General features: G+C 44.9%; 1 protein-coding gene across 13 annotated transcripts in view; it reads left to right on the forward strand.

The window, feature by feature from the left end:
* LOC143019641 (uncharacterized) overlaps window positions 1-16,791 on the forward strand; it is a 264,093-nt gene that overhangs the window by 200,178 nt on the left and 47,124 nt on the right. For 10 of the 13 annotated variants that reach the window (XM_076175469.1, XM_076175470.1, XM_076175472.1 and 7 more), the window contains one exon: window positions 11,406-12,486. In XM_076175469.1, coding sequence (XP_076031584.1) covers window positions 11,413-12,486 — 1,074 coding nt within the window. In that variant the 5' untranslated portion in view covers window positions 11,406-11,412. Of the gene's footprint in view, window positions 1-7,029; window positions 7,215-11,405; window positions 12,487-16,791 lie in introns of those variants that run through there. The other 3 variants (XM_076175461.1, XM_076175462.1, XM_076175463.1) reach the window with 1 other exon arrangement.

A 16,791-nucleotide genomic window follows, 5' to 3' on the forward strand; every position in this document is an offset into this window, starting at 1 on the left:
TGCCTGCTTGCTTGCCTGCCTCTGCCTCCCCGCGTGCTTGCGCACAGGCCCCGCCCTTGATAACGTGACTTGGCCCCGCCCCCTGGCGGAGTTGTCGTGGCATTGTCGAATCCCCTCCGGAGCCCTCTTCCGCCTCTACTTAGTTGAGCAAACAAGCCCCTTACCCCCGGCAGCGTCCAGAGGAAATGGCCCGAAGTGGTCAGGGCTCTTGGCTGACGTGTCAGTTAGCGCCGGTAATTGGCGCTTGGGCTCGACCCCCTCGGCGCCTATTACGTCATGTCCGCGGCGTGCAAATATTACTCCTTTGATCTGTACAACTTCTTCCTTTTCTTCTTTCTTCCTCTTCTTCCTCCTTCTTCTTCTTCCTCTTCTTCCAGTTCTTAGTCTTCGGCTTCGTCTTCATTGTCGCGTTGGTCCTTGTCTTCGTCTTTGTTTTCGTCGTCATTATTTTCTTCTTAGGTATTTAGATATGCAGGACGAGTAACTTTTACCCCTTTCAGAGTCTTAAAATATTTTCCCAAAGCTGAATAAGATCACCCGGTTGTAGCAGACAAAATAGACAACACAAGTCGAGTTAAGTAATCGCAAGAGTTAGAATATAATTATTTGATTAATGTTCTTGGCTCTTACGTCCCCAACCACGTGGTACCGTGTGTTGGGATCGAAGGTTCGATCCACAAAGAAGCAGTAGTTGGGTAACCATATATCAAGAGCTGACTCGACTTGAAGAACCCCATTACTTTGTCGAACAATTTATTGTCATTCCAGACAAATAGTACTCGGTGTTGAAAAATTCTTACCTCGGTTGATGTATGTATACAACTACGCACATCCATCTTTATTGAAAGTCTTAAAGCGGATTTTGATTCAGTGAGGTAGATATTCAATGAGTAATAGGGTAAATGCCTTTACATATATTGTTTTGGTTAGCGTCGGGTTATTTTATTCAGCTGATGGGAGAGGATATAAACTTATTTTCAACCGGGCGGGGGGCGTGGGAGGGGGCATATATTTCCTGTGGTGTGTGCGTGTGTGTGTGTGTGTGTGTGTGTGTGTGTGTGTGTGTGTGTGTGTGTGTGTGTGTGTTATGTGGGCGGAGTATTTCAATTTTTCATATGTGAGTGATGGACGAAACTGGGGACCAACAAATTCCAAACCCAAACTGTGGGAATACTCGTATTACTCCTTGTAAAATCGATCATTCAACCGAATCTACACAGTAGGTGATTTATAACACCTTACACTTTTTCAAATATCAGACTTTTAAATCAACATTAAAGATGCATGAATAAAGGAACGCCGGTGTCGAAGGGTTGGGAATAGCCTGACGTCATGATGAACAAAGTCTCAAGAGAGGAGACTTGAGCTTCAACGAACAAAGTCTCAAGAGATGAGACTTGGGATTCAATGAACAGTCTCAAAATATAAAACTTGGGCGTCGATGAATAACGTCTCGAGATGAGACTTGGGCTTCAATGAACAAAGTCTCAAGAGATGAGACTTGGGATTCAATTAACAAAGTCTCAAGAGATAAGACTTTGGTTTCAATGAACAAAGTCTCAAGAGATGAGACTTGGGTTTCAATGAACAAAGTCTCAAGACATAAAACTTGGGCTTCAATGAACAAAGTCTCAAGAGATAAAACTTGGGCTTCAATGAATAAAGTCTCAAGAGATAAGACTTGGGCTTCAATGAACAAAGTCTCAAGAGATGAGGCTTGGGCTTCAATGTCTGAGTCCAGAGGTGCCCCACTTAAGCCGAATAGAATCGATTGGTTTAAGCCAGAATAGAATCTCAAAAGAGAACCACAGGGTTTTAATGGGGTTCTTAAAATTGCCTGTGGGTCCCCCAAAACAATGTCCAGAGAGCATTTTGTCTGCGATAACCAGCGCTTCTATCCTTCGGGACAATATCGCACCGAAGTGGAGTTGTCGTAAAAGTGGTAAGGATGGTAGAGGACCGGAGAGCTAGTGTGTGTGTGTGTACACACACACACACACACACACACACACACACACGACTCGGTGGCGCGGTCGGTACAGTCTCAAACTGTCACTACGGCTGTCCGGGTTCGAATCCTGCCCAGGGCTGAAAATAATTTCAGTATCGCTGCGCTTCGAGTCGTTACTCCAACTCTCGTGGGCGGGGAGTTGTGTGTGTGTGTGTGTGTGCGTGTAAGGTCAAAACATTACCCATAGATCGGTCATACGAGCTCTGAGCTCTCTTCCAGGAGGGAAATAGCTGTCGATCACGAGTCCAACACGTGATCCAAAGACCACGGTGAATCACACAACATTCGAGACACTTTCAAAATTCCCATATCTCGAGTCGCAAGAAGGACTGAGACACAAAACTTCACATTTTGTTTCTTGTTATGATTATTACGTCCGCGTTTTTAGGTGCGTGCGTGCGTGCCTGCTTGCGTGGCAGTTAGAGAGCCAAAGCTTTCAGGGCTCCAGGCACGCACAGGTCGAGGAGCAGGTGGCGGCCCGCGCTTCTCACCGAGACGGTTATCGGTCCTTGGGTCTTCGTGACGTCAAGTAGTTTTAACGTTGACGTGGAAACGTAGTCAGCTTGCACGTGGCGAGTTCGAAATCATTATTAGTTTAATTAATCAATTGTTATATTTTATTTGTTTACTTGTTTATTTACTAAAAAAAAAAAAAAAAAAGTACAAAAACAAATGCCTGTAGAGGTCCTCTGTGGGAAAGCATAAGGGGGAAGAGAGTTCCAGAACCTACCAGCGGAAGGGAAGAAAAAAAAAAAAGAGAATCCGCGTGGTTTGATCATACTCCATCGTTCGCCTGGTGCGTCTTGCTATCAGTCTCTTATCGTTATTCCAATCTTTCCCTCACTTCCCCCTCCCTTCTCTACTCATGTATATGTGAACTTTTTTTTCACCAATGGCCAAAAGGATATCCTTTGCTAATTTTTAAGTGGTTGAGAGAAGAGATCTCTGTCGCCGCAGAGAAGAGCGACTGGACCACGAAAATGTTTGTCCAGGTCGTGGACACACTTGCGTGCACCAGTCGCGGTAGTCGTGACGCTAACATATGTGCTACTGTGATATGCTGTGGCAGAGTGGCCTTGACATGTACCTAACGGTCGCCGACAATCGTGCGTTATTCCTGCATTCGAAATGTATTACAATTATACCTGATGGATAATGTCATACTGACATTAGATCACTATTGTATAGTGACGACGTGACTGTTCCAGCTCCCAGACTGGGTTCGAACCCGAGCCATAGAATTACCAAATACTGTTAGCACACTTGGTAAGAGACAGGCTTGGTAAGTCTGAGCCTCAAGTTCGATCCTGGTCGTAGTGCACGGACAAGTTAACGATTGTTACTCTAGTGTATCCGTCTGCAGTGATGCGGCAGACAAATCGACCTGGCGTATAAGTCGACTTAAAGATTTTTAGTCAAGAATTCTGGTTTAGATCGATACTTGTCATGCAGATCGACACAAGTCTAGAAATAGGATATGTTATGATAACGGCACTAAACGTGATGTACTTTATATATGTATATTTACATTTTTCTTTCAGATAAGTTAACCAAACATGGATTTTAGTTGCCCTGGTAGAATTACAGTGTTTGGTATATTCGTATTGCCTCATTTATGTACAGCTTAATGATAGAAAATCACTCTACTTCGTTGTATAGGTCCACCCCAAATTGTGGAGCAGTTTTATTTTCATGTCTAAAAACGTGACATGTACTCCCCAGTATACTACATATTAGTGCGGGAAGTGGCCTTTGTCTTTGGGCTATGAAATCGTTTCGTGTTACATTAAGTGTTACGTCGTTGGGAGGAAGTTGCCACGCGCTGGGGGGGGAGGGGGTGCGCCAGTACCCGTACTACTCCAGATCGTGAATAAATGATGTGCTGTTATGGCGACCAGCCACAACACCATCGCGCCGGATTGATTCTCTCTCTCTTTCTCTCCCTCTCTCCTTCTCTCCCTCTTCCTCCCTCTCCCTCTCTCTCCCTCTGCCCTATCTCTCTCTCTCTCTCTCTCTCTCTCTCTCACTCACCCTCTCCCTCCCTCCCTCTGTCTCCCTTTCTCTCACTATCACTCTCACCCTCTCTCTCTTTCTCTCTCATTCTCTCCCCCCCTCTCTCTCTCTCTCGTAACACCTCAGTGCAGTGTGCGTGCGTTTGTACACGTATGCTGTGCGCATTGATAAAGATACTTCTAATGGAATGGTAAGATACATTGATATGATATGGAAGATAACATTGGTGTTAACATATCACCAACAATGAATGAACAAGTGTTATTGTCTTAGTTTTCCCCCCTGTAAGCCAAACACACACACGCACGCACATACACATACACATGCGTGACAAGTACCCCAACGTATCACCTAATTAAAAGTCAAAGAAGAACATAACCTCCATCATCCTTCCCCACCTTCCCACAGGTGAAGGAACAGTTGTCCTACAGGATGTAAGGAGCTGAAATGGCTGAAAAGTACTATGCCTCCGTGTATGCCCACTTCCCATAAGCTGAACCAACACCATGAAACTCAGGCATGTCTGGGCGCCATGCTCTCCAGAAAGATAGAAACGCTGGTGAACTCTGTGATAGTAACTAACCCTGTTTTTCATTGTTTGGAGTTTATATGTCTCTCTCTCCTTCCTCCCTCCCTCCTCTCTCTCTCACTCCTTTCTTCCTCCTCCATCTCTCACTCTCTCCTCTCTCTCTCACCTCTCTCTCCCTCCTCTCTCTCTCTCTCTCTCTCTCTCTCTCTCTCTCTCTCTCTCTCTCTCTCTCTCTCTCGTGTATGGATCGACCAAATAACACACCTTCCACCTCAACGTGTTAAGTGTCTAATGTAGTTTTATTTGATGCAAGAAACGCATTGGTTATCTTCCTAGGTTTACATTATGAACTAGTTTTAATTACTCTACTATAAACTCGTTCATATTGTATTATACAACATGCATGCTACAGTTAAACAAGAAAATAAAAATAGCGTTCGTCGTATGTGGAAGTGAAGCCGATCCTGCAATAAGGGTCGCCTGTCCCGTGGCCTTTTGTTTACGCGAGTGTGGCAACAGATATCAGCCGTAGTCCCAGTGCAAATGCACACACATCAAGTGGTGACTCATACACTTCCCCCGTGGGAACGCGTAGACTGAACTTCAGAAATTAGCGGGCTCATGAACGGAGGTTGGGTGTGGGAGTCCTCGATTTTTGTTCCGTGGCGCGCGATAAATTTGCTTTTTATTCCGCCACTTTGACTTTCCCGCGAGTCTGCTGACGAAGCGGTCACGCTGGCCGACGCAGGAAAAAAAATCCTACTTCGACGAAAACCGTTAGCTCTCTCTCTCTTTCTCTCTCTCTCACGCACGCACACACACACACACACACACACACACACACACACACACACACACACACTCGTGGCGCAGTTGGTAGAGCTCCCGGCTGCCACTAGGGAGGTCCGAGTTCGAATCCCGCCCAGGGCTGAAATAATTTCAGTATCACTGCACTGCGGGTTGTTCAACTCTCGTGGGCGGGGAGTTGGGTGTGTGTGCGTGCGTGCAATGTCACACTATTACCCATAGATCGGTCATATACGAGCTCTGAGCTCTCTTTCGGGAGGGGAAAAGCTGTCGATCACGAGTCCAACACGTGATCCAAAGACCATGGTGAATCACACGCACACACTTCAATAATGACGTAAACTTGTGGTAAGCAGTCATTCACACAACCACAACATACGAGTTGTGCATACACCTGGATGATAGAAAGGACGGCGGTCACCCACATGTAGTAGCGTTTGGAACGACATTTGCTGTTTGTGGTGATTAGCTCGTAGTGTCACTGAATTATGACAGAGGAACCCGATGTCCCTCTCGGGGCCCCACGCCAGAGGAACCCCTCCACCCCTGATATGTTGTAGTCGTGTGCTGTTGCCGGTGCTGAGCACCTTATATAGGGAGGACAGCAGAGGTAGGAAAGGTGTGTGGATTGGGTTTAGTTGAAGACTCTTGTAGAATGCGCTAATCTTCCCATTTCTCTCTCTCTCTCTCTCTCTCTCTCTCTCTCTCTCTCTCTCTCTCTCTCTCTCTCTCTCTCTCTCTCTCTCTCTCCATACTACCATGTACGTGAGACAAGGAAAATAATACTGGAAAGATGTAATATAAAACGGTTACTAATGTTGTTATATGCATCTAGCAAAAGAAGCTAGGAAAGCATTCAAGTTGCTCAAGGTCTGCTGGGTCTATCTTACCCATCACTCAACCGTATACAGAGGGGCAAAAAAGAACTGACTAGACCTCTCACGGACCCCCTGTAGGGCGTAGGCTTACCTCAGCCACGTGGTAGCCGACAACGGTATCCAGAAAGAACAACAGGTGGGGCGGGGTGCGGAGACCCCCGTGCGTGTGCCCTTCCTTCAGCTACCTGTTGGCGTGTGGCCGGCTAGGGCAACCCCGGCCAACTGCGGGTAGGTGGAGGGGCGAAGCCGCTCCGGAGGGGAGGGGAGGAGGGAGGGAGGGAGGGAGGGGTTGTGCTTAGAGGGGCGGCGTCTACAGCTGCTGCAGCCAAGTGGAGCTCGTAAGCACACTTGGTCCAGATGGTGGTAACGGGGTGGGAGTGGGTGGGGTGGGAGTGTTTCGCAGGGTGGCGCTTCTGCTGTTTACGTGTTGCTTGGCAACCAGCGGCGTTGACCGCGGTATCGGCGGCGGCGGCAGGAGGCGGCGCAAGTCGAAGCTCTGCGGCCGCCCTCGGTGCACCGGACACGTGTGCCCGACGCGACCGGGCCTGTTGCAGCGTCCGCAGACTCCCCGTCCGGCCGCCCCCAGCCTTCCGGTGACGTCTTGTTGCCCTCAGTCAACCCGTAGAACCCCTGACGTATCCCGTCAGGCACAGGCAGCGGCGGCGGCCTTTCTCAGGAACCGCCAGTAGGAGTGGAGTTCAGTGTTAGATCGCTTTGGTGACCAAGAAAGATCCGATCTCGTAAGGATCTCGTTGGAAAAAGTGTGTACTTTTGCGTCGTCCTTGGTGATCTTAACTCGGGGCGTCATGGCTTGTGAGGCTGTGGACAAGCCTGCTAAGGCGACCACAACCCCCACCAAGCCCCCAGCGCTCACCAAGCCCACAGCACCTTCACCGCCTCCCTCAGTCTCCAAGCCAACAAGATCCGCCACAGCTAAATGCGCCGGCTCCGGCGTCCTCCCGACTACCAAGCCAAGGTAATGACGACGAAGACTTCCTCGATGTATGGCACACGCCCCTTGAGACGCTCGAACGTCCTTGATGGTCGTCCTTCACGCGAGCCAAAATTCGACATATTTCTATTCAGATATGCTATACCCATTTATTCGTTTATTTATCTACTCGTTGTTTCATTTTTCGTGTTTTCCACGAAATTCTTGTTCATTGACTTTCCGTGAGTCGACGGACATAATTATCATGTCAAGTAACAGAAGTTGACAGCGTTTCGCCTGCGTGGAAGAGGGTGGGTGAAGTGCCCGAGTCAAAGAGCGATTTTCTTACTGTAGCGTTTAAACACACAATTCCCCCTTTGCCCCCCCCCTCCGACCCAAAGGTTAATCTAAGGCGAATAGAATAATTTATCGTTAACCAGAATAAACTCACCGTGTGCGAAGGTGGTGATCGCCTACGATGTTACTTCGAGTGGGGTTTGTAGCCCTTGGTCAGGCAGCAAGACGCCGCGGGCGCCGAGACTCTTCCCGACCGAGACTCGATCCTTCTTCTGCTGCAGGTGCTACGTGTGTTAGGTTGCCTGGAGACCAGTTTGGCGTCGCGGCTCGGCGCCGCCATTGGTCACTCCATGTATTGCACTTTCTGCCTTCGTCCTTATCTCCTTTTATATGTATGTGTGCATATATATATATATATATATATATATATATATATATATACATATACATATACACATGCATACATACACACACCAAACGAGCGTCGTTTTTCCATTGCATGTGACAATTAATTACTACTACTCAAGGTTAGACCCTTGGGTGAATAAAATGTTGGCGTTTGGGACACGTAGGAACGGCGTCGCAGTTCTAACGTAGGGTTATTATATAGGACGTCGAAACAATACAACAGGGATAGGCGCCAAAAGAAGTGGGGCTGGAGAAAGTGGAAGATGATAATAGTAGGGAGGAAGGTAAACGGAAAGGGGTTGGGTAAGGAGGTTAATTGGTGGGTGGGAGGGATTATATATATATATATATATATATATATATATATATATATATATATATATATAATTTTTTAAGCCATCAGCATCGGGAAACCCAATGGGGCCACATGCAGAAATTGAAATATGGTACTGCCGAGGACTCGAACTCAGCGATCATATGACAAGTGCCGTAGTAACTAACCAACTACGCCATCTCTTGATGGCGTAGTTGGTTAGTTACTACGGTACTTGTCATATGATCGCTGAGTTCGAGTCCTCGGCAGTACCATATTTCCATTTCTGCATGTGGCCCCATTGGGTTTCCCGATGCTGATGGCTTAGAATGAAAGTGCGTTGCGGTTGTTAAAATGTATCTCTAATCACTGGGACCCATTCAGTGTTGTACATATATATATATATATATATATATATATATATATATATATATATATATATATATATATATATATATATATATATATAAATTCTTTCCCGGCGGGTTTCTTCCGGGGTGGGGGAACTATTGCCCAAACCTATCCTAGCCCAACCTAGTGTAACCTAACTTTCTTTGGCATACTGCCAAAAGTGGTCATGGTGCTTGTAATGTATGACCAGCAGCCACGTCAGAATATCTAGGGAGGGTAAACATGACGCCACACGAACAGGAGGAAGGAATCCAGAGGATATGAAACCGGGGAAAGGACTTTCTCTCTCTCTCTCTCTCTCTCTCTCTCTCTTTTTCCTCCCCTCCCCTCGTCGTCTTCACCCCCCCCCCCCCCCAACCACCCCCTGCACCAGCGGGTCCAGCCCGAAGGGGAAATTGCGAGCGAAGTCCGGGCGGCCGTGCACTCTCACCTGCAAATCGACTGTCTGAACTAATTAACGGCCGCTGGAAATATTAGATTTTTGGCTGAAAGGCGGGTTGTGCAACGTGAGCAGCAGTAATTGTGTTAGACAGAACAAAATCATCAAATGGGTCGATTTTATCCCAGTGGGCAGTGAATGGTTTAGCATTGTTCTTCTTCGTCTTCCTCTTCCTTTTCTTCGCGTAAGAATATTATTAGATTAGGCTTCAGCTTTTGAATAGTCCCGAATGGCTCGGTGGTTACGCGATCGCATCTTGTGTGGGAGACCCGAGTTCAAATCCCGGAATGGACAAAAAATATGAAATAATAGATAAAGAAATAAAGATGAAAAATAATGTTGATAGTAATGGAAGGGAGGACCCACGTTGAAAGACACCCTAAGTACGTATGTTTGCATCTTGTTGGGCACTCCTGATACCTTATGCAGACACGCGCGCACACACACACACACACACGCGCGCGCGCGCGCATACACACTCCTTGGTTAGGGTTCCCTGCCGCCACTACGGCGGCCCGGGTTTGTGTGGGTGTAGTCACAGCATTACCCAATAGATCGGTCATATATGAGCTCTGGGCTGTCTTTCTTGCGGGTAATAGCTGTCGATCACAAGTCTAACACGTGATCCAAGGCAATGGTGAATCACGTACACGTACAGAGAGAGAGAGGGTAATCCAACACCGTACTACATACACACCACCCGCGCAAGCCATGTGTGAATCCATTCAAGCCTCTTTGGGTCTCCCCTAAGGTTCCCCCATCGAGTTGCGGTTGAGTTTGGGGAGTTTTCCACAGTGTGGTGTAACAATCAGAAAAAAGACAATCTGGAAAAACGAAAACGAGACAGATCGTCCCTAGAATAAAATCCAGAGTATATGAAGCCGGGGAAGTAATTATTCCTCCAAAGATCATAAGATTTGTTTTATACCTTTAGAATCTCGTTCTTATTTTTCCATTTTTTTTTTCTTCTTCTTTTTTTGCGTGTCTCGTGGCCGACTTTGTATTAAAGAGTTCTATAATATGTTCGTAAAGACCGCGTGGGAGAACCTTTGTTCTGATTTCTCAACAATAAGGCAATGTGGGAGAAATCTTTGCTGGAAGGAGTTGGCGCAGTTGGGCGCAACTGCTTAGAGTCGTAACTGAGAAGGAACTTGCTCGTAACTGTGAGAGTCGTAACACCAGGAGTATTTTGTTGGAGACAGCGAGCGTTTCTATCCTTGTGGACAATATCGAAGAGATGGAGTCTAGAGGTTGTAATGGAGAGTTTTAAAGAGATTTGCAGGATGCTAAAAGTGATGAGTTTTATGTGTGTGTATATATAATATATATATGTATATATATATATATATATGTATACATATATATATATATATATATATATATATATCCATCCATCTTATCAACCACATCCCTCTTGATAGAGCAGTTGGTTAAGTTACTGTCCATATGTTACGTATCGGCTAGGTTCGAGTCCTCAGCCCGACAGCATAGCAGTTTCCGAATATGCTAACATCGAGCTCATGTTAGTCTCGATCGTGTTTGCAAAGAATTAAAAATGAATAGATTAATGTGGCTGATATAAAAATCTATGTATTGGGGACCATTCAGTGTGTGGTAATATATATATATATATATATAATATATCTTAACATTCTATTTTTGCTTCCTTTTACCAGACAGTCATTATGCCACGCAAAAGAAAGGGTTAAGGGTTAAAGTTAGGTGGTTTATGGTGTGGGAACACGCCACTACTGTAGTGTCCCCTTAAGTCACTTAGCATTTTTGTGACATAAGAATTAATATGATTTAACAAACCATTGTATGTGTCCATAAATATTATTTATATTTGTGAAATTAATGTTGCCACAAACCATGATAGCTTTTGTAAGAAGAAAGCATGTGAATATAAAATGATTGTATGATTTTACCAAATGTTGAAATATTGGTTATTTTCATTTAATTTTAGTGCGGGCTGAAATCGATTATTCAAGAGACTACTTTTTTATAGTAGATGTGTATGTTTTAGAATTATGTTTATCGTGATATATTTTAGTTTATCCTAACGGTTTTCATGTTGTTTTTTCGGTTCATTGAAGGCTGAATCGATAATGCCTGGTTTTACAAGACTAACCTGTCATTTGGGGTAATTTTGTCGTGGGCTACATGAGAGTTTCAGCCATGATTGAGGGGTACAGTCTGAAAATAGTGTCTGAGAACCATCGGTGTAGTGTTCACAGAAATGAATGGATGAATAAATAAAAGTTAATTCATTGGCTTCAGGGAGATTGTAGTGTGTGGGGGAGGGGGTCAACATCCAAGCGTTGCATCAGCATCTCTTAACTCGTGTCTCTTTCTTCCCCTTTTTCAGTGTGAGGATGAGTGACGGTGGAGTACGAGAGGGCAGTTCTGCTGGAGGAGGAGGTGGCGGCGGCGGCAGCCTCCGAGTCATGAGCCTCGAGGGCTGCGTCATGCCCGCCGAGAACGAGTCCGGAGTAGGAGGTGGAGGTGGAGGAGGAGGCGAACACGTGGTGTACGTCAAAGGCGAGGGCAGTGACACGGCCACGCTGTACAGCACCGAAGACGGCGCCACCGTCCTCGAGGCCGACGGCACGACCACCATCTACCACGCCACAGCCCTCCTGCCAGCCACCACGCCCACGCCCGCCGCCACCACCATTCTCACGCCCAGCTCCAACAACACAATACTCAGACACATCATGGGCCCGAGATTGGTGACCAAGAGTGAGCCGGTTGGCATCGATATGAAGGAGGAGGAGGAAGAGGAGGAAGAAGACGAAGACGAGGAGGACATGGACGACCCGTGCCCCATCAATACCCTGAGCATGAGGTCGACCAGCAGCGTCAAGACCTACGTCAGTAGCAGTGGTAGCGACGGGTCTGGCGGCGGCGGGGGAGGGGGCGGAGGCGCTGGTGGACCCGGGGGCCGGCGGGGGGAGGGTCGGCGGAGCACGAGCCCCCGGAGCGCGGCGCGGGCGCGCGTCCTCGGAACGGGCGACAACGTAACCACGACCGTGTACGAGACCGGCGCGACCACCGCCATCCTCGACGGTCGCTCGGGCACGGCGACGCTGGTGGAGGGCGCCGAGGTCGTCAGGACCGTGGCAGTGTCCTATGCCACGCCCATACTCCACCAGGTCATCCTCCAGGCCGCCCCAGCCTCCGCCGCCACCCCTTCCTCGGCCGCGCTCCTGCACCACGCCACCGTCGCCACCGCCTCCACGCCGTCAGTAGCTTCGCACGCCCTCCAGCAGCAAGCGCACGCCTCCGTGACTTCCTCCAGAACGTCGGTCCTCTCTTCCGTGTCGTCCTCCTGTCTGCCCACCACGGCCTCAAGCTCGCTAACGAGCACGCCCATGGCGACGCCCCTATTGGTACACGCGGGCGTCGGGCGGGGAGGTGCCTCCAGCGGAGCTGCAGGAGGGATCAGAGTGAGTATTCTTTGTTTTTCTTATGTTGAAGGTCTATGGGTGTGCTTTGACTTGACCACTTCCCTTAGAAAGGGGGGGGGGGCTTTTGTATGTGTGTGCGGGTATGTATTTGTATGTAACATCTTCACCCTTTTCACTCACCCCCATCACGCGTGTCCCTTGCCCTCCATCCGTATAACCATGCGGAGATTGTACCTCCCCCAGCAGTATTGCCAGTTCATCTCCGGCGCACCCCTCGCATGGAACAGGTCGTCGCCTTAGCCTATGCGCTCTCCTCCAACTCTATGCCACACACATTTTCTCTTGTTCGACATCCTGACCACGATGTCTTGTTTTCTAAATATATGCTCCAACAATATGCCCGTTTTCGGGCACAGGTGCAACATTGTAATCGGGGAAACTCTTCTGGCGTCATTTATCAGTAAAACCCATAAAGAGAAATTGACAAGCTTAAGAATTGGGCTGTATTTTTATCAAAAGCGTACACAAGCAAGAATCTTTGTTACAGAAATAAACAAAAGACTCCATTTCACAAAGAATCATTGTAGTAGATTTATTTTTCTTTTTTTCTAAGAACCCTGTGTGTGTGTGTGTGTGTGTGTGTGTGTGTGTGTGTGTGTGTGTGTGTGTCTCAGCGGGTGGCAGCGTGAACTATATACACAGTACAAAGGGACGGTAGGGGAGCTAGAGAGGGGAAAGGGCGTGATCGTGCATGGCCGTGCACGTGAATGGAAACGTATTCGACTGCCTAATTAAGCGTCATTTTGATTTATAACTTCATTAACTCGACTTGACACAAAATACTCTACATGCACGCACACAGACACGTGTTCACATGCGTACATACACGCATACGCGCTCTTCCACACACACACACACACACACACAGTCGATGGCGCAGTGGTTAGAGTTCCCGGCCGCCACTACGGCGGTTCGGGTTCGAATCCCGCCCAGGGCTGAAATAATTTCAGTATCGCTGTGCTGCGAGTCGTTACTCCAAATCTCGTGGGCGGGGAGTTGTGTGTGCATGTAAGGTCACAGCATTACCCATATATCGGCCGTATATGAGCTCTGAGCTTTCTTCCGGGAGGGAAATAGCTGTCGATCACGAGTCCAACACGTGATCCAAGACCATGGTGAATCACACACATACACCTCACAAGTATAATACATAGCACAAGTATATAGATACGGACACAGTGATATATATATATATATATATATATATATATATATATATATATATATATATATATTTACAAAGGATTACAAAGGCGGAGCATGCCGACAGGAGACCTCTTGATCCATATCTAGGTCGGATGCGAAAAAAAATCATATTAATAATAAAACAATAAATAAAAACTATAATAATGTAAATAACAAATAAAATACATAAATAAATGCATAGGTATAGTTAAATAATAAACAAACAGGTAAATAGTAAATAATAATAAATTGACATAACTAATAACAAATGAAAATCATACAGACAAATGATAACAAAACAAAAACAAATAATATAAGATAAATTATAATCATTACAGCATCTTACTTAGGTATTTATCTAACTGATTCTTAAAGCTTCGAACTGAACTACATTGCACTACCTGTGCAGGAAGTTTATTCCATTCATTTACTACACGGTTGGCAAAGTTGTTTCTACCTACTTCCAAATTGAATCTATTTCCGGATAGTTTGAGACCATTGTTTCTTGTCTGATTCTCATTCAATGTGAAAATTTGGTCACTTTTGATGTTGTCAATTCCCTTTAAAATCTTAAAGACCTGTATCAAGTCACCTCTGAGTCTACGCTTTTTTAGGGAAAACAGATTCATGTGTTTTAGTCGATTTTCGTATGATTTATTTTTTATATTTGGAATCAGTTTTGTGGCTCGTCGTTGTACTTTTTCCAGTCTGTCAATGTCTTTAATGAGATTCGGTGACCATACAGAAACAGCATATTCCAAATGTGGACGAACTAACGATTTATATAGCTTGTTAATGAGTGATGGACTTTTGAAATCAAAAGATCGCGCAATCACTCCCAGAATCTTATTTGCTTTCTTAGAGGCTGAAATACACTGCTTGGATGATTTGAGGTCGTTACTGATAATTACGCCGAGATCTTTTTCACTATCCACTTTTGTTAACGAATTACCAAATAACTTGTAATCGTACTTACTGTTATTTTTACCTATGTGCATTACCTTGCATTTACTTGTGTTAAATTTCATTAGCCACTTTTCAGACCATTGCTGTAATTGATCTAAATCTACTTGAATATCTAATTGGTCTGAGTGATCATTTGCCACTCAGCACAGTTTTGTATCATCAGCAAATTTGGAAACAGTAGATTTTAGTCTATGGTCTATATCATTTATATATACTATGAATAGAAGTGGCCCAAGAACGGAACCCTGAGGAACTCCACTTGCAACACTTTTCCATCCAGAAGTTTTTCCATTTAAAACAACTCTCTGTTTTCGACCATTCAACCAATTACTAGTCCAACCTAATAGGCTACCACTTATTCCATGCAAAGCTAATTTAGTAAGTAGTCTTTCGTGTGGGACGGTATCAAAAGCTTTTGCAAAGTCTAGATATATTAAATCTATATTGTTTCTTTTGTCATAATTCGAGATAACTGTGTTGTAGAATTCGAGTAAGTTAGTCACGCAAGAACGTTTCCGTCTGAAACCATGCTGGCTATCATTTATCAAACGGTTACTTTCTAAATGATGTTCGATAGCATCTCTGATGATAGTTTCCATTATTTTTCCTACGATTGAAGTCAAACTTATAGGCCTATAGTTATTTGGTTTCTTTTTGTCACCTTTTTTGAATATGGGAGTAACGTTAGCTAGCTTCCATTCTCTTGGGACATCTCCGGATATGATGGATTTCTTGAAAATAATTTCTAATGGAACAACAATCTCATTTTTCATTTCCTTTAAGATTCTTGGATGCCAACCGTCAGGCCCTGGTGTTTTATTAACTTTGAGTTTGTCTATACACCTTTTAATTTTTTCTTTTGTTATATTTACCGTAGTGAGTAAGTTTACCCCAGACTTTTCACAGGTTTCAGTTTGGAATTCACTTTGAGGTGTTTCGTTTACGAATACCGAGCTAAAATAATTGTTTAAGATATTACACATTCCTTCATTTGAATATTCAAGTTGACCGTCAGCAGATAATAGTGGACCAATGTGATTCCTAACAACCTTTTTATCTCTAATGTAACTATAGAATTCTTTGGGATTCTCTTTGGATTTATCAGCGATGTTCATTTCGTATTGTCGTTTTCTTTTCCTTATTGTCTTTTTTAAATCTCTCTGTATTGATACATAATTTTCATAGTCATTAGATGCACCTGAGCACTTATATTTCTTATAAGCCTGTCTCTTTTTAGCAATACTTTTTTCAGTTTCTTTGTCGAGCCACTTTGGGCGAGCCTGATTTGGGGGACGTCTGTCCTTAAAAGGAATGTAAGTTTGAATCATCTTAGTGAGTGTATTTTGAAATATTTCCCACATCTGATCTACAGGTCTTTCGTTTAATTTTGCCCCCCAATCTGTAAGCTGAAGCTCCTGACGTAGTCCTATGAACTGAGCTTTACTGAAATCGGGTATTTTAGAAACACAAGTATCTATTCTAAAATTGTTTAGGAGTTTGAATCTAACTAAGTTGTGATCGCTATTTGCAACAGATTCACCGACTTCTACATCAGTTACCATGCTTTCGCGGCTAGTGATCAAAAGATCGAGTAAGTTTCCATATATATATATATATATATATATATATATATATATATATATGTATATGTATATATTAATGCACCTCTGTTGGTTTATGACCTCCCCTGACCTGTGAATCATAAGCGCTCGTGATAGCTCTCCCCCAGACGTGGGCGTGCAGATAGGTAGGAAGTGTTTGTCAACGTAATAATAACACCTTCATCATGATGACGTTATGTTATTCAATTATTTATTTATTATTATTATTATTATTTTTTTTTTTTTTTTTTTTTTTTTTACAAAGCTAGGTGTTTTTATTGTGCAAAGGATCGAATTCTGAAGGAAAGGGTTTTCGATCGACTTTGACTCGACACGGAATAAAATCGTCTGGCTTCGGCCAGAACAGAATCTAGATAGTAGATCACGTGTTGATAAGGCCAGAAGATCGACGATAAGGACTGAGGTGTGTCAATGTATCGTCTATCGTTGCCTGCTGCTTAGTATTCAGGCGTGATTAAACATACAGTTATCCCTATTGGGAATCCACAATTTAGAGGTCTGCAGTATTCGG

Source organism: Oratosquilla oratoria, chromosome 37 (genome assembly GCF_046742065.1).
Source record: "Oratosquilla oratoria isolate Oo_2021 chromosome 37, ASM4674206v1, whole genome shotgun sequence".
NCBI lineage: Eukaryota > Metazoa > Arthropoda > Malacostraca > Stomatopoda > Squillidae > Oratosquilla > Oratosquilla oratoria.